At 45.7% G+C, this 25823-nt stretch overlaps 1 protein-coding gene across 2 annotated transcripts in view; it reads left to right on the top strand.

Annotated features, from left to right (window-relative positions):
- Positions 1 to 25823, top strand: part of MAP3K15 (mitogen-activated protein kinase kinase kinase 15) — a 114077-nt gene that overhangs the window by 35686 nt on the left and 52568 nt on the right. For both annotated transcript variants that reach the window (XM_032330215.1, XM_032330216.1), the window contains exons 4-6: positions 2893 to 3086; positions 5971 to 6139; positions 8093 to 8199. In XM_032330215.1, coding sequence (XP_032186106.1) covers positions 2893 to 3086; positions 5971 to 6139; positions 8093 to 8199 — 470 coding nt within the window. The remainder of the gene's footprint in view (positions 1 to 2892; positions 3087 to 5970; positions 6140 to 8092; positions 8200 to 25823) is intronic.

Here is a 25823-nt window from a genome sequence, read left to right as displayed (position 1 = left end):
ATACAGCCTGACTCCCACCTGCTCTGGAGGGAGGTGCCGCACAACAGTGGCAGCCCCCAATCTTCTCAGCTTTGCCTCTCCTGTTAGGGAACCTTTACTCCTTGTAATCTGGGACAAAAGATGATCAGGGCCCAGTTTTTGGCCTATTTTGCCTACATGTGGGAACTGGGCAGGGAAATGGAACTCTGGTTCTCTCTGTCTCTCTCTCTTTAAAAGAGTTTATTTGTCTGAGATCGAGAGATCTAGAGCACAAGCAGGGGGAGAAGCAGGCTCCCTGCTGAGCATGGAGCCCAGTGTGAGACTCGATCCTGGGACCCCAGGACCATGACCTGACTTGAAGGGAGCCACTTAACCCACTGAGCCCACTGGTCCTCTTGACCACACTTGCCTGGAACAGAGCTGCTCCAGCCTGGGCTGTGGTGAATGGCAGTGTTGGTAGCCTGGCCAAGGAGAGAGAAACTATCACCCTAGACTAGAGCTTGTGGAATAAAAGGGAGCCCCTTCTTGCCTGTCCCCAACGAGGGTAGCATTTCTGTCACCCTGGGCTGGAGGATAGGGGAGGAGCAGATTATCCAATGTTCTTACCAAGATGAGTTGGTTTTCTTGAACGTGTCTCTACTTGCTGTATGCTCATCAGACAATTCATAGAGACTTAAAATGTTAATTTTTTGGCCGATTAGGGCTCTTCTTCTGGGGCGATAATCTGAGAAGCTTCTCACCCCACCCCACCCCAGCCCCAATCTAGCTCTAACTTTTTGAAAAAAATAAACTCCGCTTTTGCACAGATATTTGACCTTCTAGACCTCACTGATGCACACAGTCTTCCTCTGTCTGCAATCAGAAGGTTTTTATCATAAACTCAGCCTATTGCCTGTGGAAAAACAAGCAGTTTAACCTTCTGATTGCATAAAAGGCATTGAATTTACTTCAATAACATGGCTTTGTATTATAGATGGAGAAATTTGTCTCTAACCTACCCAAACCTTACTTTGCTGGACAGTATGAGTCTGTCTTTGAGAATTTGAAGATAATACCAGGAAGGGAACTTTGTTCCCCTGGTTCAGGCAGTTCCCAGTGATTTCTGGGAAGTAGCTGCAATTTTCTCCCTGACCTCAGTTAGCGCCCACACACCTGAATTTTTGCCACTTCTCTTTATAAAACACTGGTATCTGTATTTTGAGGGGTTTAACCCCAATATCTGGTGCCCACAGGGATGGTCTCCAGCTGCTCTTCTGGGTAAGTATTCTCAGAAAATCCTGTTTTCAGGAATAAGAATACAGGAATAATAGTACATCATGGAGCTTAATGTAAGGTAAGGGCTGCCACCTGTTTTCGTGTGACCAGTCAGTTCCGAGTGCTTCTTGCATGTTTATTTAAATGATGGGGAAAAGTCAGAAGATGAAAAGTATCTCAGGACATGTGAGAATATGAAATGCAGTTGTGTCCATAAATAAACTTTGGTGGGGACGTAGTTCTGCTCACGTGATCACATGTTGTCTCAGGGGCTCTGCTGCTCTGATGGGTGAGTTGAGTGGTTGCCGCAGAGACTGGCCCACGGAATGCCCAGTCTTTCCCGACTGGTTTTTCACGGAGCAAGTTTGCCAACCCAGTGTGAAATACGTTTGAATGGAGCAGCATGAGTGATTTTTCCTTAATGAAATATTTTAGGGCCTAACAACCATGTCTCAGTAGGACGTAGAGAGGCCCGACAGGGTACAAGAGAGAGTTACAGGACAAGTTGTTAGTTGGGCTTCAGGTGGAAATAGGCGTGCTGCCTGTTCTGTAAACAAATCTCATTCACAAGGAAAACTTACAAGCCTAGGTCACGTGGGTATTTGAGATGAGCTCCCCAGTGGTGCTGGTTTTCCCACAGCTTCTGTTTGATCTGAGATGGCAGCATTCTGATTGTGTTTTCTGTAATTACTGAACTTCTTTCTAATTGAGAAGAAGCTATCTTCCTTATGTGGTCTCTTGTTTTTGGAGAGAACGGGCTTCCCAAGGTTATGGCTATATTAATCTAAAACCCTGAGATAATTCCACTGACTGAGTTTAAAAAAATTAAAGAGAAATCAGATGAAATATATCTGGCATCATAGACATTGTTGAAAATGAAGCGAAGAGCTAGGAGTTAAAAAGTCTGGAATTTTAAGCTAGTTGCTTTTTGTGGCAGTGTAGACAAAAGCTTGACTGATAAAAGAATGTCCTGTAAGAATGTATTTTAATCTTTCAGATGTGCTAAAAATTCAGCATGATTCACTGCTTTTAGGGGTAGTGTTTATGCTTTGCAAAGGATTGTGATTCATAGTCAAATTGTAATTAGTTCTTAGAAGAAAAGATACTGTTTTACCTGAGCAGTAGTTGGCATAATAAAACGTTAGCATCCTTTTTTAAAACATCTCCAGGATTAGTCATATTTATTGATATCTGTTCCCCGCAAGACCGTTTTTACTCAACAAAGTTTATAATTGTTCACCTGTGGTTCAGTGGTCCAGCAACAGGGCTTTGCCATCCATGCTGAAAGAAAGATCTGCCTTTCCCTTGCTGTTCTTGCTTATCAATGGGTTCAAGCTCCCTGTTATGGGGCGGGGGGGGGGGGGCATGTGGTGAAATGACATCATTTCCATGACTTAAAAACCCTAAAAGCTCTACCAGGGAAGTTCAGAGACATACACAGATGAGTTCAACCTCCGAAACCAAATTTTTGTGTTCGGGCTTGTGGGCTTGCGGGGCTTCTGGTCTTGTGCCTAGAAGATTCCTTGTTTTGTCGCACACGCCGTGATTCATTCTCTAGCGCTTTCTCGTTCCCTGACCTACCAGTTTCCGCCTGCCCAAATCCACGGCTGTGCTCCTGCATCGAAGACTTTGTGACGCATTTCTGTTTCTGTTTTCCAGGCATCTAGTGGCAATTACTATTTCATCCCGTACATCGTGACGCCGTGCGCGGATTATTTTTGCTGCGAGAGTGACGCCCAGAGGCGTGCCTCCGAGTACATGCAGCCCAACTGGGACACCATCCTGGGTCCGCTGTGTGTGCCCCTGGTGGACAGGTTTATTAGCCTCCTCAAGGACATCCACGTGACCTCATGGTAATGCCCATTCGCAGTCAGCAACCCTGGGAGCTTTGCTGGAATTTTCCCTTCACGTTCGTGGAGGCAGTGGACTCGTAGGAGACCATAATGCCCAGAGAATGGGGAACCCCGGCCAGTCCGTTCTAAGTGCCCCTGGACTCGGCTGTTGTTCCTTGCTACCTCGCTAAGTTGGGCCTTAAAGAGAATAGAAGTGGAGTTTTAGCAGGTGAGGGCTGAGCCCGAGTCTGGCCCCACCCAGCTCCCTGCGTCACCTTGATAGAGAATTCTGTGTAGCTGTTTTCTCATCTAGAAAATAAGGACATGAAGTCACTGTTTTTATGCTCTTTCAACCCTGAGATTCCGTGTTTTAACATCCTTTCCCAACAGGATTTTGTCTCCCCCTGTCCCCAACCCTGTGCAGCTGTTGGCGGTGGTTAAAATGGCTCAGCAAGGTCACTGGGATCGTGAGGGTCTCGCGTTGAGTCAAGCCACAGGACGTCCTGACCTCAGGACGTCTTGGGATGTGCTCTTTGCAGATTTTGTCCTTTGTGGAGAAGGTGGGGAACACTCATTCAGAGGCGGGCAGGTCTGGGTCTGAGTCCTCGGTCAGATGATGCCGCACTCAGCAGCCTCCTGGCCGTCCGCTCCCCTGTCTGAGCCTCCGTGCTCGAGAGGCTGGACTCGAAGGTGTTCTGGTTCTCAGAGTTGGAGGCCCGAGGTTATCCGCTAGACCGAAGGACCCAGTCATCGTCCTCACAGCCAGGTTTAAGGATTTCATTTAAGTGATGTCACAAGAAGGATCTGTCCTTCCAAGACCAATGAGAATCCAGAGCCCTGGATGGACTGGCTTTAAATGGAAAGGCCCCCTCATCCCACTGTGGCTCGGACGGTGGCTTCCCCCGCTGTGACGTGTCACTGTCGTGTTGGTCTGAGGTACACGCTTGCTAACAGCCTGTTCCTTGACTATCCTGTCATCTCTTGCTTGGACACAGAGTCTCTTCTACGCCCCTTCATGGGGAAATGAGACGAGAAACCGAGGTCTTGGTGACCCAGTGCTCGTGCGGACAGCAGACGGGGGACCTGCAGTGGCGCGTTCGTGCAGAGCCTGACACAGACCCACCTTGCCGCACAATGAGCATTTTAGTGACATTTGGGGAGGAAGCTCTTCAAATATTAGCTTTTCAGGTCTGATGAGGAAATGGGCTGGCTCGAGTCTGCCATCCGAGCAAGGCCTTGTAAGAAGTGGGCTCATGTTCGTTTTTCATGAAACGTGCGTTTGTTGTCAGCAGGAAAACACCCGTTTTGATGTGGTGTGATTTCAAAGGGCTTGAAATACCTGTTGGTCACTTCCGCCCCTTGAATGCTTAAACCAGGGCTTCTGGTTTAAAGCATCTGGAAGAGGGATGACAGATCATTTTTTCGCTCAGGGGTCAGCTCTTCTAGATGGGTAAAGGCCACCTGTAGCCTTGTGCTGAAGAGGGGTTCGAAGCCATTCCCAAGTTCACATCAGTTAGCAGTGTCCTTCCTCATTACCACGGGCAGAAACGGCTGCATGCGTGCTACATCGGTGATATCCCCGAGTCCGTGTTTTGTTTATTTACCTACAAGTTCTAGCTCTTGTGAGGTTTCTCAGTTCATTAAAACTAGTTTTCAGAATTAGCTTTGAAAACAACACTGAAGTCTAACTTTTCACTTGTCAGGCTAAACTAATCATGCTTTCATCTCTTTGATGCCTTTATCATCCACCAAATGGACAGTGGCTGTCACCCAACTTAATGACTCCTAAGACTGAGAGAATTTTAAACACTGGCAGAATCCGCCTATTTGCTCTTTGGATTGATAAGCAGTAGACAAACAAAGTAAAAAAAAAAAAAAAAAAGGTAACACACTGATCATTTGATGTCCGAGTTCTTTCTGTGGGGCATGACTTCCTTCTTTAAATGTTAATTGGGGTCCTATTTTGAGCATTCACATTTACTTGGCATCGTTTTAAAACTATTAAAGGTACGTAACATTCCTTCTTAAGTATTTGTCTTTCTCTGAAGACTGTTAAATTGAGCTTGCTCTTTTTTTTTTTTTAAGGTTTATTTCTTTTAGAGAGAGACAGGGTGGGTGGGAGAGGGAGAGAGAGTCTTAAGCAGACTGTCCACTGAGCACAGAGCCTGATGCGACATGGGGCTCCGTCCCACAACCCTGAGATCATGACGAGCCTGCCCCCTTTTTCTCATGAACAGCTTAGTTTTTCTCTCTACAGCAAAGTCCTCTTAACCACTTAACCGGTTGATGGTAGATTACTGCTTGGCAGTGTCCGGTCTCCATTAAAACATTACTTGGAAAGTAGGCCCATATTTAAATCCATTCTTGGTCATTGCAAGTTGGCCTCTGTACACCAAATTGGATCATTTGTGAAGGTTTTAAACCAAGTACCAGATACCAGCATTGCTTCTCTGAGAGGCTACGGTGAGAGATTGCGGTGTGGATTTGAGCCGCTTTAGATGTTTTTATGTATCGCTATTATTATCGTCATCTAGAAGCTCCCAGGAAGGAAGTTGTGTTTTATGTTAGAAAAGCTTTCTGGCAGTGGAAAATGAGGGTGGAAAAAGCTTTGTGATTTCTAGGTGGGGATCCCTGATAGATTGACAGCGGTCAGCTTGGAAAGTACTTCCAAGGTCCTAACGAGCTGCATTTGTTGATGTGGAGTGGTCGGTTGTCACAGACGGTGACGAGCAGGTAGAACCTGTCTCCTGTCTCTGCTGGTGCGGGGAGGCTCGGGCCTGGGCGAGGCCCCCGTGTGTCCAGCTCTGTCGTGGTTTTAAGGACCAAGGTGCTTTGAGCCGCTGAAGGAAACGGAGTCCCAGATGCAGGTAGATGCGCCCAGAAGTTGTCCTACTTCCCTCTCCAGCGCTTACTACAAAGAAACCTTATTAAACGACATCCGGAGAGCTCGGGAGAAATACCAGGGTGACGAACTGGCACAGGAGCTGGCTCGGATCAGACTTCGCTTGGACAACACCGAGGTTCTGACTGCGGACATCATCGTGAATTTGCTGCTGTCCTACCGCGACATCCAGGTACGAGCCCGCTTCCCGGAGGCTGGCGCGTGCGGAGTGCTTCCTTGGCCAGAGAATTAAGTCCTCACGGGGAGCACTCTTCTACCAGGCGGTGGTTAGCTACCTTGTTTGTAGACAAAAGAGGTATGTGGCCGGGTCATAGGTCCCCTAGCGTGTCTGCTGTGCTAGTAACATTGGAGGTTTTGTCACATCAGACAGCCACTCTGGCCAAACCTCATTCACTGTACGGCTCGATAATAGGAGCTTAGAATCAGTTTAACAGTTTAACAGTTTAGATGCACTTGAGTTGAAACATTGTTTCAAGCTCTTGTCAAATCCTCATTCACTTCATCCTCTCCCCAATCTTATGGGATGAATACTCTGATTATCCCCGTTTTACAAATGAGGCACAGAGAAGTTAAGTAAGTTGTCCAAGTTCACACAGCAGTTAACAAAGTCAAGATTCAACTGAGGCAATGTTGTCCTTGCTCTTTGCCCCTCTTCTGTGCTACTTTCTTTACGCCTTTGTCATTTTCTTCTTCGGGGATCACCGGCCATCAGTGACAGGGAGAGGAGGAGTAGCAGAGGCGCATCTAGGACCCAGGACATGCAGAAGTTCACTCTAGAACAAGCATCGGGGCCTCACAAGGAGTGCTGGAGACTGAGTCTATGGGATGCGGTACCATGAAGGAAATGGAGTGCTTCCTCCCTCCAAGTTAAAGGCTGTCAAGCCATTTATAGGGATGCCTTGATGGGGGGTGGGGGGGGGAACGCAGGACACTGTGCCTTCCGTGCAGAATTCTGCAAAGCCGTATTGGAGGTTGTTGACAACAGGTCTTTAAATCAAATTGAGAGAGGCACCCAGTTACGACCTGAACAAAGAAGAGTCAACTGCTGGGGTCTGCGAGCCCTGCTGATAAACAGGTGCATCTAATTGACTTTAATAGCAGATGCAATTAGGGATTTTGACAATGACCAACTGATGGCCCAGGGGACAAGAGAAAGCAAATGAGCTTTTTTTGAAATCTTTCTTCCCCTGAGCTTCTGGCTTCCTTCTGTCCTGGCCTTCACGCCTCTCTTGTTTTTATAACCTTCCATTGGTAGGACTCTCAGGCCCAGAGGTAAGCCAGAAGCTTCTTGGAATACACTGCCGCCTTTCCTTGAGCTCAGAACAGGCGTGCGGGAGCTCAGTGGGCAGCTCTTCTCACTGAACTGTGGCTGGCTGGCGGTGAGGTGGCCAGTCACCGTGACTGGAAGCCTGGCTGAAAGGGTAGCAGATGGCACAGCTCAGAGGGGACCCAGCTGAGACAGACACAGTAGCAATGTTTCCCTGGGTAATTATGCAGTGTAAAACTCTGGTTCTCAACCAGAGGACTTGTGGCTGTGCCTGGAGACCTTGTTGGTTTTCACGGCTCAGGGGCAAGGGGGAGGTGCTGCTTAACCTCCCAGAATGCCCAGGCCAGCCCCCACAAGTGAGAAGGATCCAGCCCCAAAAGGTCAGTAGTGCCAAGGTGGAAAAATCCTGGTTTAGATGAATTCAATTATTTGTGGCCAAATGGGAAGGACCTGGGGTGTTTGCTCTCTTCCCGTGCTCAGTGACTGTAAGATTTCCTGTGTGTTTATCTCGCACTTACCTTAACCCACGGCCCTGCTCATGCTGTGAACTCTCCGGCGCTCACAGCGTGGGATCTTTTTCTGGGCTTGCTTCATCCCCTTGATCCTTTTGTGGCCTCTGATAGCAGGGATTCTTGGTCTGGCCTTCTCTCTCCTTCATTTTGGGTTTTTTGTTGTTTGTTTTTTTTAATCTCACTCCTATTGTGTTACAGGCTATAAATAATTTCACTAAACGCTCTCTCTGTAGGGAAAGGCTTGTATTTAAATGCTGAGGCAGTCTTAGGTTGATAACTGTCCAGAAGAATCTGCGAAGAGCTGTCTGTCTCCTGATTTTCTCACCTTGGGACCTCTTGTCAACAGGACTATGACGCCATGGTGAAGCTGGTGGAGACCTTGGAAATGCTGCCCACGTGTGACTTGGCTGACCAGCATAATATTAAATTCCACTATGCATTTGCATTGAACAGGTAAGAGTGAGAGTGGACATATAGAATTTTGAAACATGCTACCTGTCCAGTTCTTCTTTCATTCTACCCTCACGGAGTCTGAGCCAGATTGGGTGCTAAAAGGCCAAGGTTATGAAAAAGGGCAAGGCATCTGATCTTGGGGTTCAGGGATTTTGTGTTTGGAACATATACTCCAGCCGTGAGATCGGACATGTAACTAAAGCCTTAGAGGTCGGAAGAATAAATGCTTTGATGAGGGTTTGCCCCAAATGCTGTGGAAGCCTAGCAGAGGGAAGAAGTCCTTCCACCTGGGGCTTTTAAAGCATCTTCCCTGGGGGTTGGGTTTGGAATTTGTGGTAAGAATTATCTCACGTGCAGAAGAGTGTGGGATGTGGCTGGCGAAGAGGCCGTTCTCCTTGGCCAGAGCAGGAATGGGAGCCTAGTGTTCTTCGTGTGCAGCGGGCCTCCTGGGAACGTCTGGGGCCACTAGAGTACAGTTTGCGGGGGAGGCACACACGTGCCCTGAGGCTAAGTGCGGGGGCTGCGGCTGTGTCTTGAAAGGATCTCTTATGCCCAAATAAGGGGTTGATAGTATCTTGTGGACTGTGTGGGGTGAGTTTAAGCAACTAGATGACTGTTGTAGGATAGAAGAGGGTGCTCTCTTCATTTACTAGTATAATATGAACTTTGGAAGACAAAATACTGGGCTAGATGGAGTTGGTGAGACGTGGAAATTCCAGCGTGGAGACCAGGAGCCTCAAGAGGTTGTGTGCCGAGGGGCCGGGGGTTGGTATTAGTTAAGATGCTGTAACAAAGGGACCCCGAGTGCAGTGGTTTGAGTAAGACGGAAATTGCTCTCCCACCTAGCAGTGTAGCAGTGAGTGGGCTGGACGAGTGGCTTAACCCTGCTCCGGGAGTTGTTCGGGGACCTGGTTTTTGACCATTTTGTAGCTCTTGAATTTGCAAAAATGTTATCCTCTTCTGGTTGAAGCTAGGTCACTGCTGGTCTGTATTCCAGCCTGTGCAAAGGGAGAAAAGACTGAGAGCTCAGGACGATTTCCTTTAAAGCATATAGAATTAGCATGTGGTGGTGGGGCACTTCTACTCCCATTCCATTGGTGAGAGCACAGTCACGTGACCCCACATTGCCAGAAGGGCAGTTGGGAAATGTAGTCTTTACCTGGTCAGCCATGTGCACCTTCAAACTCAGCTACTGTGGATTTGGAGGATGATAACTAGGAGTTGGCCAGGTTGAACCTCACAAAATCCCTGGTGTGTGAATGTTCTAGCCCTGCCATCTCCCTTCCGTGGCTGATGTCTTCCACAGGGAGTGAATAAAGTGAGCATAGGAGGTGACCCGAGCGAGAGGACTGTTGCGTCTGGTCTCTCAAGAGTCTGGCTTGGCTTCAGCAGCTGGATTGGGCTACACGTTGTGGGCTTGCCACGGGCAGCATCGGCAGGACAGCGCATGTGTTCAGGCTCCCATGGCTTTGGGAGTCTCCTCATGCTCATGACGTCACGTCTCTCTTTGATAGCAAAGCAAGATGTACACGCAGTGAAATGCATAGCTCTTAAGTACACAATTTGATGCCTTTTGATAAATGGACGCACCGTGTAAACACCACCCCATCTCGATATAAAACATGTCTACGCCCTCAGAGAGCTCCTTTGTGCTCCTCTGCAGGCGATCCCCACCCCTTCGTAGGCAGCTGCGGTCGTAACAGCTGTCCACATAGATGAATTTTTCCTGTCCTGGAACTTCATATAAGTGGAATCACAGCGTACTCTGTTGCGTCTGTTTCCTTCACTCGGTGTTGCATGCACGTTGTTGGCTTGTCAGCAGCTCGGTGATTCCTGTTGCTACAGGATAGTCCATTGTACAGATCGGCCACAACTGAGCTCTCCTTGGGGCTTGTTCTCAGTCTGGGGTGCTGAAGAACAGTGCTGCTGCGGAGAGGCTCGTGCGTGACTCGTGTACCTGCACGGCACGTTTCTGTTGGGTACGTAGCTGGCGTCCTGCTCTGGTGGATCCCGGCGAACAGTGACAGGATTTCTATTCGTTTCGATGTATAAGGATTGAAGGAGTCACCACTGGTGACATTCCTGGAAGAATGCCTGGCACACCATAAGTGCTATTTTAAAAAATGGTTTGTTAAGTAAAAATGAAGAGGGCCATTGAAGTGAATCGCCACCGTGTCTTGTCCCAAACAGGGTAGAGGTAACTGTTGTCGAAACGGAACAGTCCAATTGCCATCCACTCGATGCAATAAAAGAGAAAACCAATTTGTGAAATGGAAAACTGGTATCTAAGGGAAATGGGTGTGGCAGGATGAAGTGATCCCAAGACCAGCGCCTTTCCAGTTTGGAAGCGGAGTAGCTGGGATGCCCGCGCCAGAACCACGTTGCTCTCGGACGGAGGCTGTCTTCCTTCTGGGCCCCGAGGAGACAGCGGCTCTGTCTACAGTCCAGGCAAGGTGTCACCATATTCACAGTCGACTTCAGCACTGTGTACGGTTTTGAGAAACTTCATGGCATCACCTTCTGTCTATAAAGGGGAATATAGCGATGGACAGATGATTTTCCTGCATTGCAGTTGACCTTTACTGCTTAGGAAGGGGAGCAGATCGTGGCCGTGAATTAGTTATTAAAGCTTGGTAGTCATGAATGACATTTGAGCCTCAGATGGCAAGGGCTGTCCATGACTAGAAAAGCTGGCTCGAGCATTCAGAAGCGTGTTCAAAGCTGCTTCAAGTCTGCTTTGAGCCATGAAACTGCTTGCCACTCGGTGGCGTGGAATCCTGTAGGAGTAGTTTCCTCGATTTGCTGTTGTTTTCACAGCCAGGACTTGATTAGGTACGCAGCCAGAAGAACCTGACCAGGGATCCAGGCAGCAGGCAGAAAGCTAGTCTGTAAGAAGAGTACTTGAATCACAGTAGAAGGTTAGGAACACGACTCGCCTGCACAAAGTAGGTATGTTCTCGTATTCTACTCCCTGCGTCTTCGGGGCAAGACTGCCAACTCCAGCAAAACACAACTCCTTCCTGAGTTCCTCAGTATGTGGAAGGGAGGCTGAACGCATGATGTGCTGGTTGGAATATCTGATGTGTCGCTCTATAAATAAGGGGAGGGATAGAGGAAAGTCCCCTGTAGTGCCTAGAAATGCGTGCAGGGGCGACCGATGAGTGTTAGAGAATCCAGCCGGTGCCAGGGAGGCTGCAGTCTTGTTCCAGAACCTCCAGCAGTCGGCTCACCCTTAGCCCCTGGGGCTGTCCAACCACATCCTTGCCCGGGTAGAGGGACACACATCCTCAGGAGGGCCGTGTGGGCTCCTTGTCCCTGCCGTAGCCACCAGCATCCTTTTCTGGGTCTCTTCGGTTTCTGTTCATGGTTCGATCTCGCCATCCTAAGTTGTGCATTTCTATGACCATTCTTTATTGGGTACTAGTCAGAAGTAGCAAAATGATGACCTTTCCCCACTTGTATAGTGCATTGGTCTCTGGGTCACTAGAATCGTGTGGCAAAAGGGGAACCCACATTTGTGTGATCGTTTTCCTGGCCGTGAAGAGAAGCACAAATCTTGTGCACTGAAAAGTAGTCATCTGGTCCACACCCTTCATTTTATTTTATTTTTTAATTTTTTAAAAGATTTCATTTATTTATTTGACAGAGACAAAGCGAGAGAAGGAACACAAGGAAGGGCAGTGGGAGAGGGAGAAGTAGGCTTCCCGCCGAGCAGGGAGCCTGATGTGGGGCTCGAACCCAGGACCCTGGGATCATGACCTGAGCTGAAGGCAGACCCTTAATGACTGAGCCGCCCAGGCACCCCCAAACCCTTCATTTTAGGAGAAAGAAAGAAAGAAAGGCAAGGGCCTAGGATCTAACGGCCGATCAGTGAGACACACAGTGCTCTGGACACACTCGTTTAGTAATGTCACGGCATCATCTGTGAAACTCTGCCCAGAAAGCTTTCTCTTATTTCCGTTTCCCGGAAGGACAACCAGAAGAAATCCTGGGCCTCTTGGAGCTGTAGGGCCATCTTTTTACATGTTCTACTCTGTCATATATGCTGAGAGCATAGATGGTAGCTGAAGGCTGAAGCCACTTTCATGATATGTATTTTTTATACGAGAAGACCAGTTGCAATGTTCTTCTGAGAAATAGACCATCTCCATACATTCTGAACAGTGGCCTTGCCAATAATACGTGTTTTTGCTTTTGAAATACTTAACCCAAAGGACTTAAACTGCTTCCATCAGTCCTCTCCCCAGCCTCCTTGGGCCCAAGAGAGCTTCCTTTTCTGACCAATTCCTGCTTCTGTTCTCGCCCTTTTGTCCCCACATCTCCTGACTTCTGTGTCAGGGGAGTCCTTTGTGCTGAAGAAGACCGCTCATGAGGGTTTCCTAAAGTTAACGAGTGATGGAAAAATACAATCACACAGGTTATATGCTATGCACACACACTTAAACAGTTTAAGAGATACTTCAAAACCACTCTGCTAAAGAGGAACCCTCCTACACTGCTGGTGGGAATGCAAGCTGGTGCGACCACTCTGCAAAACAGCATGGAGGTTCCTCAAAAAGTTGAAAATAGAGCTACCCTATGACCCAGCAATCGCACTACTGGGTATTTACCCTAAAGATACAGACGTAGTGATCCGAGGGGGCACGTGTGCCCGAATGTTTATAGCAGCAATGTCCACAATAGCCAAACTATGGAAAGAACCTAGATGTCCATCAACAGATGAATGGATAAAGAAGATGTGGTATCTATACACAATGGAATTCTATGCAGCCATCAAAAGAAATGAAATCTTGCCATTTGTGACCACGTGGATGGAACTAGAGGGTATCATGCTTAGCGAAATAAGTCAATCAGAGAAAGACAACTATCATATGATCTCCCTGATATGAGGAAGTGGAGATGCAATGTGGGGGGCTTGGTGGGTAGGAAAAGAATGAATCAAACAAGATGGGATTGGGAGGGAGACAAACCATAAGAGACTTTTATTTATTTTTTTAAAGATTTTATTTATTTGACAGAGATCACAAGTAGGCAGAGAGGCAGGCAGAGAGAGAGGGAGGAAGCAGGCTCCCCACTGAGCAGAGAGCCTGATGTGGGGCTCGATCCCAGGACCCTGAGATCATGACCGGAGCCGAAGGCAGAGGCTTAACCCACTAAGCCACCCAGGTGCCCCCATAAGAGACTTTTAATTTCATAAAACAAACTGAGGGTTGCAGGGGGGAGGGGGATAGGAAGAGGGGGGTGGGTTTATGGACATGGGGGAGGGTATGCGCTATGGTGAGTGCTGTGAAGTGTGTAAACCTGGCGATTCACAGACCTGTACCCATGGGGCTAATAATACATTATATGTTTATTTTTAAAAATTATTAAAAAAAAAAACCACTCTGCTGTTCAAAACCCATAAAACTGTGGACTGCATTGCCATGGAAGAAATGAGGATAATGGTAATGAGTGAGGTGGGTTTTTATAACTGCAATTCCAGTATAGCTAACATACAATGTTGTATGGGTTTCGAGTGTACAAGACAATGATCCCAGGCTTCCATCTGTCACCCCGTGTCCATCACGACAAGCACACGCCTTCATCCCCGTCACCTGTCTCCCCCATCCACCTCCCGCCCCAGTAACTGGCAGTGTGGTCTCTAGAGTTACGAGTCTCTTTCTTGGCTTGCCTCTCTCTCTTTCTTTTTTTCTTTAGCTCACATGCCAAATTATGAAAGCAGCCTCCGTGTCCATCAATAGGTGAATGGAATCAATAGATGAATGGATAAAAACGATGGTGTGTGTGTGTGTGTGCGTGTGTGTGTGTGTGATGGACTATTACTCAGCCATCAAAAAGAAATCTTGCCCTTTGCAGTGACATGGATAGAACTAGAGGAGAGAGTGTAATGCCAAGCAAAATAAGTCAGTCAGAGAAAGACAAATACCATATGATTTCACTCGTATGTGGAATGAGATGGTTTTAAGAATTAAGTAAGAATATCTTGAGTACAAAACTTAGCACTGCGCCGGGCACATAGAAGAAGCTAAATGAATGAGAGTTGTCCTTCTGTTTCCTGCCGGAGAATCCCAACCCCCAGGGTTAGATCACCTTCAGCGATGGTGTCTGAGAAAGGTCTCTTAAGAAGAGCTGGAATCTAGAAGGCCCTTTGGAGTAAAATGTGAGGCGTCATGAATCGCTTCTGAGTTCTTCCAAGGAGAAGTCAAGGAAACTGCGTAAAATTATGGAAATGGTCGCACATGACCTGGGTCCTGCCTTGCCTCCTGTGCTCTTCCTGGTTCACTGCCCTGTCACCACCCTCCCCTGCCTTCAGTTCGTAAGAAGGGCAGGCTGTTCTCCTCGTGGGTGTTGCCTCGGTCTAGAGTGTCCGTTGCTTGCCAGACCGAATCTGATGCTCCTTCAGGGTCTAACTCAATGTCTCTTTCCTTAGAGGTTGGGTTGCATAAAGTACCATTACCTGCAAGCAGCATCCTTGCTGTTACACATTCTCATAGCACCTGCTCTTTTCCTCGTAGCACTCATATTCCTGGTTCCATTCAAATATTTATCATCCCTCCCACTAGACTAAATCTGGGGCTGGGGGCAGGAGCCATGGTCTACCTGTGCCTATGACCATTGTGCCCCCCACAGAGTTGGTGCTCAGTAGGTATTCGTTGAATGGGTGAATGAATGAATGAATGAATGACTCTGTGATCTGCCGTGGTCTACAGTGGGAGGAGATCTGTATGGTGACACCTGGGTCCTTAGAGTGAAGGGATTGGTGTAGTAGAAGGCAGATCTCTTGAATTTTTCTTTATATGTGCGAAAACAAGAATATCTAAGTCCTACATAGGCAGTGTCTACAGAAAAGTATAACAGCAGAATTACTGGTAATACCACCACCTCAGTAGGGCTTGGCCCAAAGCCGGCAATCCAGAAAAGTGAAGGGCTGCATAGGCTAGGTCAAGGTCAGCAGCGATGGGCATTTTCCTAGTGTGGGATCCCAGGTGTCAGTCAGAATGGGGTAGGACACGAACTCGGGGGGGAACTGGTCTGCATCACCAAGGAAACCTGTGCCTTCTTGATAACTGTGTGTTAGGGTAGGGTAACTGCTCTCACAAGTAGTGTGACAGTTTCAGTGCCTTAACACGATGAAGGTTTATACTCACTTATGCGTCATTGCAGCGTGGACGTATCGTGCTCGGGCAATCTCTTCTCCAGGTGATTGACAGTCCACTCTCTTCCCATCTTGACACTCTGCCCTCCCTTCAGTCCCTAAAGTCCTTAAAGCCGGCTGATGAGAAGAGCGAGACCATGCTGAATTGCCAGGGAGGGTGTGGGTGTGGGAACAGCTTTCCTGAGACCTAATTCGCCCACCATACAATTCACCCATTTAAAGAGTACAAACCAGCGGTCTTAGTATATTCAGAGTTGGGTAACCATCACAACCAATTTTAGAATATTTTCATCTTTCCTGCCCCCCAAACCCTGAACTCATTACAAGCCACTGGTCCCCCATTAGCCCTCAACTCCCCTCCCCAGCCCTCAACAGCCACAGTTTTACTTGGCGATCCGTTAGCAGTCACTCCCTACCCCACGCCTCACACGCTGGCCTAGGACACCACTCATCTGCTTTTTGTCTCTAGATTTGCCTATTCTGGACACTTTGTATGAATGGAATACTATGATAAGAGAGCTTTTCTGGCTGGCTTCTTTCGCTTAGCATCCTGTTTTCGGGGTTTGCTCATGTTGTAGCATGTGTCAGTACTAAATTTCTGTGGCTGAATAGTATTCGATCGCACTGCTGGAACCCCTTTTATTTATTCATTTGTCAGCCGACGGCCTTGTGGGTTGTTTCCACTTTCTGACTCGACCAGGGAGGTTTGTCTGAGCCTAGTCAGGAAGTGAGGTTCGTTACTCGATCGCGTGTTTCATTGGCCAAAGTTCAGTCTCATGGCCCAACCTAACTGCAAGGGAAGTTGGGAAATGTGTTCTGGCTGAGGGCCCAGGAAGAATAATAAAGGGGTTTGAGTGAACACATCCTAGTCTCTACTGCAACTTGCAAATAAGGCGTAGAGTGGAAGCGGATCTCTCCACGTGGGATCCCTGAGAGTGTGTCATCAGGACCAAGAGTGCAGACAGGAGTACTCCTCACCTCCTGTTGCTTTTGTGAAAAGCCAGCCTCAGAAGCGCCCAGCTCCCCATCGGGGCCTGCCGCTTCTCTGCTTCCCTGGAAAGCCCAGCCTTTAAAGCTGTTGCTTGGTGGTCCTAGAAAAAGTTGTGATCCTGGGGGCATGGATGGGATGATTTAATAGTGGTTCTACCCTGATACATGTCTAGGTCCTGTTTGTAGAGTCGGACAACAACCTTTCTGCTTCATTCATGTGTCTCTTCGGCTCTGGGCATTGTCCACACTCGAACCCAGGTTACCTCTAACTGTTCCTTTCACCTTATGTAAATATGAGGCATCTGGCCAGAGTAAGGCACCTGCTTCCTTGGGGCAGGTGTGTTTCTGTCACGATCTAATCAGGAAACAGAAACGTCTCTCAGTATTTAAAATAGAGGAAATTGACTATATGGAATTGATTACACGGTTGTTGGCAGAGCTGAGTAGCCAAACAGGGAACCGCGGCCCCTCAGAATTCACATTGGCAGGAGGCTGCTGCCGTCCCTCCTTTGGCTGGAGGGACACAGGAAAGAGGTGATGTGATCAGAATCTAGGGGCCGGGATTCACTGGAAGCATTACAAGCCAGCCTGTCGGCAGGTAAGTTTACAGAAGAGACGCGGCTGTTGCTACAGCCACCACATGAAACACACCAAAACCAGGAGAACATACTCCGGCTGCTTCTTCCTGGCCCAGCGGATGCTTGTCTGCCCTGGTCCTGCACGGGCTGCTCGCAGCTGGCAGTCAGGTCTGGGAGCCTGAGAATCAGCCTGGAGGAGCTCGCTGCCCCGGGACACAGAGAGAAGCAGGTGGCAGAGGAACGTATCTGAGGGCAGAGAGCAGTGATTGGCCCAGCAGGACACTCACCTTTCAGAAACACTGATCAGTTTCTACATCTTTTTAAAACCACCTTTATTAAGGTTTAAGGGACAACAGACATACACTAAGATGTACCCATTTGAAGTGCTCTGTTTGATGGCTCTGGCCAAATAAGTACGCCCGTGCCACTACCACCGAGATCAGAGACAGAAGGTTTTTATCCCTCAGAGTTCCCCTGTGCGCTTCTCTGGCAGCCCTGCCCCCATCCTTTTCCGGCCCCGGTTTGGATAATGGCGACTGATCTACATCCAGGTCACTGATCTTTTCTCTCAGAGTGTCTAAATCTGATGTTAGGTCCTTTCAGTGCCACTTTTGTTTTTTTTGTTTTTTTTTTTAAATTCAGTTTTAGGGTTTCTACTAATTTGTTTTTTGAGAGTTTCCATTTCTCTCACAAAATAACTTAATTCTTCACCCATATGTATTTATGTGTATATAAACAATATATTTATAATAGTTGTAAGTTCTTACCAGTTTTAGTAACAGTCATTTCTGGTTCTAGTTCTATTTTTTAATCTTGATTAGGAGCCACATTTTCTTCTATGCACATTTCCTAATTTTAGACATTTTATCTAGAAGAACTAAGGAGACTGAAGGATAACTTGTTTTGTTTATTGTCCTGGCTATCTGAGCCCTTTCTTAGGTCTGGCAATTAGCATATATGACTGATTTTTTGTGTTTCTTCTAGAGAATGGCTGGGTTGGTCCTGGACTCCATTTTCAGCCATTAACTCGTGATTAGCCCAACCCCCACCTCTTGTCTCTCCACGACCTTTCTGGTCTTGTCTGTATTTGAGCAGGGAGGATTTGGGGCTGCTGTTCCTCATGTCTTTGGATTCGTTTTTGCAGGGACCCATGACCGAGGGCTCTGATAGTGCGTGTGGTATCTTTCTACTTTGGGCCTCTCCTGTACTGTGGCTGTCTTGGCAAAATACAGCAGGTGAGCTTGCTGCAAGAGGAATCTAACATGAAGCAAAAGGTTTTTGCTTGGGGACACTTCCAGATGCCGTTCTGTCCCATCAGCCCATGCTTTCAACCAAAACTTTGCGGATTTTCTCCTTGTCCCTGTGAAGCTTCTCTGTCAAAGACTCACTCTTCCATTTGGCAGTACCTAGAGCAGGTCCCCAACATGCAAGCTGTCGTGGTTTTGGCTCACCTCTGAGAGCGTTGTCGGTGTTCTCTGGAATGAGTTAATCAAGGAAGTTCTTCCTCCCCTTCGGCACGGTTTAGGGAATTGTCCAGGCTTGGACTGTTGCCATGGGAGTGGAAGGACTTTCTCAGTCTTGTGATTGGAAGCAGGCATCTCTTAAAAGGTTTTTGATGGGCTACCTAAGACAGCGTTGGTCCTAGAAAGGACTCTGGTCTAGTGAGACATTTTATGGGTTAATTCTGAGAGCCTGATTTGGAGAAAGATTTTTTGGAACTCTCTCACACCCTATGAACTTTCTCTTAAAGACGCATGATGTAGGAGAGAGAGAAAAGCAGACAGGATGCTTCCTGACATGTGAAAGCTCTTGCCCACTGTAGCCCGCAGTCGCCTTGTGAGGTAAGCAAAGTCAAACATGATTTACATGTGAAGATCTGAGGCACAGAAAGGATAGTAAATGCTATGAAAAATAACCAGAATCTAGCTGTAAAGGTTCCCAGGCCAGTGTTGTGGTTTTTTTTTAGTTTGGGTAGCTTACTGCATAAGTAATAAATATGTTTATATATTTTTGCGAAAAACTGGGGGTGGGGAAATATTGAAAGCAATTGTCCCTTATAAATCTATTCTCTAATCCTACCTGTGTTGCCGAAGTTCTCTCTCTTAGCACTTTGCTGTATATCTTTGCAGCTTTCTGTGCATTTACGTGGGCCTCACTATGTCCCGCTGCAGGGTTTCGAGAATACAGGGCCGTGTAGGGGATGCTCTGTCATTGTCTGTGCTCGTTCAGCCATCAGTGGATGAAGATGGTTTCGTGTTCAGTATGGTTCAGTTTGCCATCCATGTAATAGACATCGGTTGAGCTCCTAGAGATGATAGAAACTAAGTAAAACTATTAAAACAGGCTACGGTGTTAGGGAGGCTGGTGGGGCAGATTACATGTATAAGCTGAGTGCTCAGAGAAGACTGGTTTTATGAGAGAGTGATATGAAGAAAAAAGAGAAATGGATGAGGAAGCATACCATGTAAATATATTGGGGAGAAACATTCTAGAAGGTTCCAGGAAACAACGTGGAATGGCAGGGAGGCTTGTGCAGCTTGAGCCGAGTAGGTGATGGGGAGTGGATAGTGCAATTATCTGCCAAATCTTCTAGAATCTTGCAGGCCACTGAAAGAAGATAGGTATCTGCTCTGACTTGGGAGCCCTGCAAGGGTGTCTTGTCAGGTTTGTTTTTGAGCTATGACTGATATATAACATTTCATTAGTTCAGGTGCATAGCATAATGCTGTGACATATGTACGTTTTATGTAATGATCATAATAGTTTCTTTAACATCCATCCCCACACATAATTAGAAATATTTTTCCTATGATAAGAACTTTTAAGATCTCTCTTGGGAACTTTTTTTTAAAAGTAGGCTCTGCACCCAACATGGGGCTTGAACTCAAGACCCTGAGATCAGGAGTCACACACTCTACCGACTGAGCTGGCCAGATTACCCCATGGAACTTGCAAATCTATAATACAGTGTTAACTGTGGTCACCATGCCGTGTACGAAATCCCCAAGACTTGCGTATTTTATACATGAAAGTTTATGCCTTTCGACCCATTTCACCCTCCACCCCCCACCCCCGGCAGCCACCAGTCTGTCCCCTGTATGTGTGAACTGGATTTGGTTGGGTTGGGTTGCTTTTTTAGATTCCACATGTAAGTGAGATCATACAGTGTTTGTCTTTCTCTGACTTACTTCACTTAGCATAATGCCCTCAAGATCCACCCATGTTGTTGCAGATAGCACGAGTCCTTTCTGTTTAGGACTGATTCTGGTTGTGTATGTGCGCCACACTTTTTTCCGTTCATCTGCTGATGGACATTTGGGCGGTTGCAGGTCTTGGCTGTTGTGAATAATGTTACAGCAAAAGTGGGAGTGCAGGGGCCTTTTAGATCAGTGTTTTCGTTTCCTGTAGCTAAATACCCACAAGTGGGATTCCTGGGTTCTATGGTAGCTCTATCTCGAATTTTTTCGAAAATCTCCATATTGTTTTCCACAGTAGCTGCACCAGTTTGCATTCCCACCCACAGTACATGAGGGTTCCCTTTTCTCCGCATCCTCACCGACACTTGTTATTTCTTGATTTTTTATTTTTTTTGGTTTTTATCTTAGCCTTTCTAACAGACGAGAGTTGATGTTTCATTGTGATTTTTGAATTGCATTTTCCTGCTGATAAATGATGTTGACCATCTTTCCCTGCATCTGTTGGCCTTCTTTATGCCTTCTTTGGGAAAATGTTTCTTCAGCTCCTCTGCCCGTTTTTTGAATCAGACTTCTTCTGCTATTGAGTTGTATGAATTCTTTATCTATTTTGGATATTAACTCCTTGCCAGATAGAGGATTTTCATAGAACGTTTTGAGTAGCAGAGTGACACAGCCTGACTTAGTGTTTAGCTAGATCGCGCTGACCACTGTGTTGAGAACAGATTGTAGAGGAGTGAGGGAAGAAGCAGGAAATGACCGTTACTGGGACCAGGGTAGGAATGGTGGGGGTCATGAGGAGCAGGCCACTTTTGGATATGGCTGAAAATAAAAGCCAACACAATTTTTGGATTGAATAAAAAGTGCTAACAAAATGAGGCATGACTCCGAAGTGTTTGGCATGGAAAACAGGAAGAGTAGATCGGGTGTCATTGAATAAGGTGGAGAAGAACAGCTTTGATGGAACAATGAACGGTTGAGTTTCGGACACAGCAAGTTTGCAATATTAGACATGCAAGTGAGATGCTAGGAAGGCAGTTGGATATGGAAGCCTGGAGTTCATGGGAGAGCTATGGGCTTGAGATAGGAATTTGGGAGTCATCAGAATGTGGGTGGTTTGAAAATGTGGGACACTAGATGGGATCGCGAAGAGATCTAGTGTAGTTTCTCATAGAGACAAAGGTCCAAGGCTTGGCTGAGGACCCCTGCTCCAGTGTTAAAAAACTGGGAAATGAGGGGCGCCTGGGTGGCTCAGTGGGTTAAGCCGCTGCCTTCGGCTCAGGTCATGATCTCAGGGTCCTGGGATCGAGTCCCGCATCGGGCTCTCTGCTCAGCAGGGAGCCTGCTTCCCTCTCTCTCTCTCTGCCTGCCTCTCCGTCTACTTGTGATCTCTGTCTGTCAAATAAATAAATAAAATCTTTAAAAAAAAAAAAACTGGGAGATGAGGGGCACCTGGGTGGCTCAGTGGGTTAAGCCTCTGTCTTTGTCTCAGGTCAGGGTTCTCTGCTCATCAGGGAGCCTGCTCCCCCCCTCTCTCTGCCTGTCTCTCTGCCTACTTGTGATCACCCTCTATCAAATAAATAAATAAATAAAATCTTAAAAAAATTTTTTTAAAAACTGGAAGATGAATAGGGGCCAGAAAATTAGACTAAAGTAGAAGGAAAATCAGGGTTGTGTGGTGCCCTGCAAGGCAAAGGAAAGTGGCCCAAGGAGGAAGGAGTGCTCAACTGTCAAGTGCGACTGGTAGGTCAGGCAAGACAAGGGCCAAGAAGTGGTCAGTGCTTTCAGCGGTGACCCAGGCCTATTGGGTCCAAATATCCAGGGTAAGACACGCTGATGGCTGGATCCCATCTCCAGAGAATGATTTAATTGGTCTCAAGTGCAATATCAATGCGGAGGTTTTTAAAGTTTCCCAGGTGATTCTATTATGAAGCCAAACTTACAATCTCCCATCTTAATTCATATCTGTCTCTCTTTTTTTTTAAATATTTTTATTTATTTATTTGATAGAGATCACAAGTAGGCAGAGAGGCAGGCAGAGAGAGAGAAGGAAGCAGGCTCCCTGCTGAGCAGAGAGCCCGATGTGGGGCTCGATCCCAGGACCCTGAGATCATGACCTGAGCTGAAGGCAGAGGCTTAAACCACTGAGCCACCCAGGCGCCCCAATTCATATCTGTCTCTTAATGTGTGAAATGGCTTTATTGTCAGAAACCTGTGTTGCTGGACTGATTAAACATGGGTTTTTATCTATAGACCTATCCGTGTATACTTCGGGATCTGAGAGTGATAAACAGATCTGAAAATTGGTGATTAAACAATAAAGGGATAAGATATTTAGCACCTGTCCTAAAGTGGCTTATAATCCAAGAATCATTTTGCTTTTCATTTTTTGCTAATGTTTGGTGTTTGTCTTTTTTTTTTTGAATCCTAAGAAGACCTTTTGTTTTGAGTTACAAGGGTAAGTTTCAAGCTAATGAAAAAAATTCAAGGGAAATGTTGCTGTAAATGGTCCAAAGGAAACCAAACAAATCCGAACCCAGATCAGTAATGAAGCATGTGGAAGCGTTAAGTACATTCTTCTCAGATCCTGAATATTCCACACCTCAAAAGTTGGCTCATAACAGATACAGAAATTTTGTACCTCATTAAAGTTTTAATCTTTTGTGTTTTCCTACCACAGACCGTAGAAATTATTTAAATGCTCCAGTAAATTTGAATTGGGTTGGTATCTGTTGGCTCTTAAAAATGAGAAGGTGTCATGGGTGGGCTGTTCATTTAGAGATCTGGTTTGCTGGCCGGTAAAACTGGATTCTGTGGACCAAGAGCGTCGAGATCAAGTATGTGAGAACAAGACCAATGTAGACAATAGAAAAAGTTAGAGTTGTAATACGGGCTTAATTACGGCAGCCTTCCAGAAGAATGCCAAGTGTCTAGATTAGCCCTTCTCAACCCGGGTTGGGTTCCACAGAGAATTAAACGCTAAGACCTTAAGGCATCTATTGTATCAGTTGAATGAACTCTAACGCATCCAGAGAATAGGGCTATCTGAGTAGCAGACTTGGGAGAAGGGAAAAAACAGTCACTCAGATAATAAAATAATTTTCTCTGGAGCTAAATACGCTAGCAGATCCCCAGTTAAGGAAAGCTGTTTGAGGTACCAATCTGCTGTCCCGAACGATATAGTAGTTTTTCTGAGGTACAGGTCATCCAGAAAGAAAGCATAGAAGAGCCTTTTGTAAAATTGCCAAGAAACTAACAAGAATAATATCTTTATTCATTTATTAGAATAGTTATTGGTAAAACATATATAGGAACACCTCGTACAAATCCCAGCAATGATTTTTTTGAACAATATAATGTGTATCCTTCCAGACTTTGTGCACACGAACATATATGTGACTCGTGTTGAGTGCAAAGAATGGGATTGTGCTATTCATTTTGTTCAGCAGCTTTCCATGAACTTTATGGAAATTCTTCTATATAATCACATACAGACTTGCCTCTTTCTAAGGGTTGCATGATACTCCATCGTTTGGTTGTTACAAACTATATTTTACCATTCGTATGTCAGTGGACATTTGGGTTATCTCCAGTTTTTCACTGTTAGGGGCAAAGCGATAATAAACATCTTTGTGCAAAAATTCTTGAATAAAAAGATATATATAGGGGTTTTTCTATATTACAGATTCTAGAAGTGGAATTGTTGAGTCAGGATGGATTTTGACTTTTTTTGTTTTAGAAATTTCAAACACAGTCAAAAGTATTGCGTGGAGCACTGGGTGTTCAATGCAAACAATGAATCATGGACCAAACACTACATCAAAAACTAATGATGTACCATATGGCAACTTACATAATTTTTTAAAAAGTAGGAAATAATACAGGGAACCCCCATGTATCCCTCTCCACTTCAGTACTTACCCCTGCATAGCCATTTTTGTTTCCTTCTCTCCCCATGCATTCCCTCCTACCCTAACACCAGAACGATTATGAAGTCAAGACATTCCATTTTATCCATAGAAATTTCAGTATTGTCTGAGGGACCGTTTTATAAAACATAGTCATGATTGTATTTTACCTCAAGATGAACAATAATTCCTCAGCATGCATGTTCACATTTTCCCAGTTACCTCTCTCTTTAGTTTGATGTTTATAATGGATTTGTTTGAGTTATGATCCAGACAAGGTCTGTATGTGGCATTTGGTTGATAAGACTCTTAAGTCCTCTCTGGTGTAGAGGTTTCCTCTTCATCATTGTAATATAGTTGAAACATTTCAACTAGCTATTGTTCTTCCTAACACTCACATTGTCCCCTCTTTGGCCAAAAACTGATTCTTGTTGGTTCCGCAGTCTTTTTCATACAAGCTTAGTAGCTTTCTCATGTCTTTGTATTAAGATGTTGCAGGATCATGTTAGACCTGTCTGGAGTCGGCTGTTCCTCCACGGAGTCCTGGCTCCGTGTAGCGAGACATGGTATTTAGAGACCCTAGTCAGGGTTTGGGGGTTCTCATTGCTACTGAGTTGGTCTTTGTTTTGGTCCTTTTAGGTAAACTGAGCTAGGAAAACCACTTGGTGAATTCATGCTGATGTTCCAATTCAAATTTAGGACCATAGGCTTTTTACTGAATTTCTTGGATTTTATATATCTCTGGTTCTTAATGATATTAACATCATTATTTTGTTGTATTCTTTACTACAAATAGGTGATATTTTCAAAATACCAGACCATTATTATCACTCACAATAGGATTACTGGAAACTATTTAAAATTTCTTTGCATTTACGTTTTCTTCTTAGGTTATATGCTCTTAAGAAAATATGGTCAAATTGCTGTTTTAAAAAAATCACATGAATTAGTTTCTCTTTTGTGGCTGACCCATCAGCCACATGTGGATGTTCATATGTTTTGTTTTGCTACAGCCACAAATTCAGATGGTGTTTTTAGGAAACACTTATATTTTTAAATTTTCATTTTTTTATAATTGTGTAAAAAAATTTCCATAGTTTCCAAGACGAAACAAGAGAGGAAGACAAACCATAAGAGACTCTTAATCTCAGGAAACAAACTGAGGGTTGCTGGAGGGGAGAGTGGGTGGGAGGTTTGGGGGGCAATGGGTGATGGACATTGGGGAGGGTGTGTGCTATGGCGAGTGCTGTGAATTGTGTAAGCCTGATGAATCACAGACCTGTACCCCTGAAGCAAATAATACTAACATTATATGTTACCAAAAAAAAAAATTCCATAGTTTCAAATTACAAAAAGTGAATTTCTTTTTGTAAGAAAAGAAATTTTCTTACAGAAATTTCTTACAGAAATTCACTGTTCCTGTCTGTTTATTTTTTTTCTCCCTCCACCTGGTGGTGGTCATTTTTATTCCTTTTGGTTTATCCTTTCATTTTGAGGAAATAAAAGCAGGTACATATCTCTATTCTCATGCCCCCTTTGCTTAAATAAAAAGGTAGCTTTCTGAACACAGTATTCAATACCTAGCTTTCTTGTCTTAACTATATATCCTAGAGATCACTCCATAGCAATAGTATATAGAAGTTACTACTCTTTACAAGTACTTACTCTCTTACATTAGAAAATGAACATCATTAGCCGTAGTTGATTTCCTCAGTCTCCACAGCTCTCAGGCATTTGCTTCCAAACCTTCACAGGGAGACATAATATTTCACAGCCACAAACTCAGGTTATTTGGTGG

Source organism: Mustela erminea, chromosome X (assembly GCF_009829155.1).
Source record: "Mustela erminea isolate mMusErm1 chromosome X, mMusErm1.Pri, whole genome shotgun sequence".
Taxonomy (NCBI): domain Eukaryota; kingdom Metazoa; phylum Chordata; class Mammalia; order Carnivora; family Mustelidae; genus Mustela; species Mustela erminea.
The sequence above is the reverse complement of the archived record's forward strand: the minus strand, read 5'-3'. Positions and strand labels throughout refer to the sequence as shown.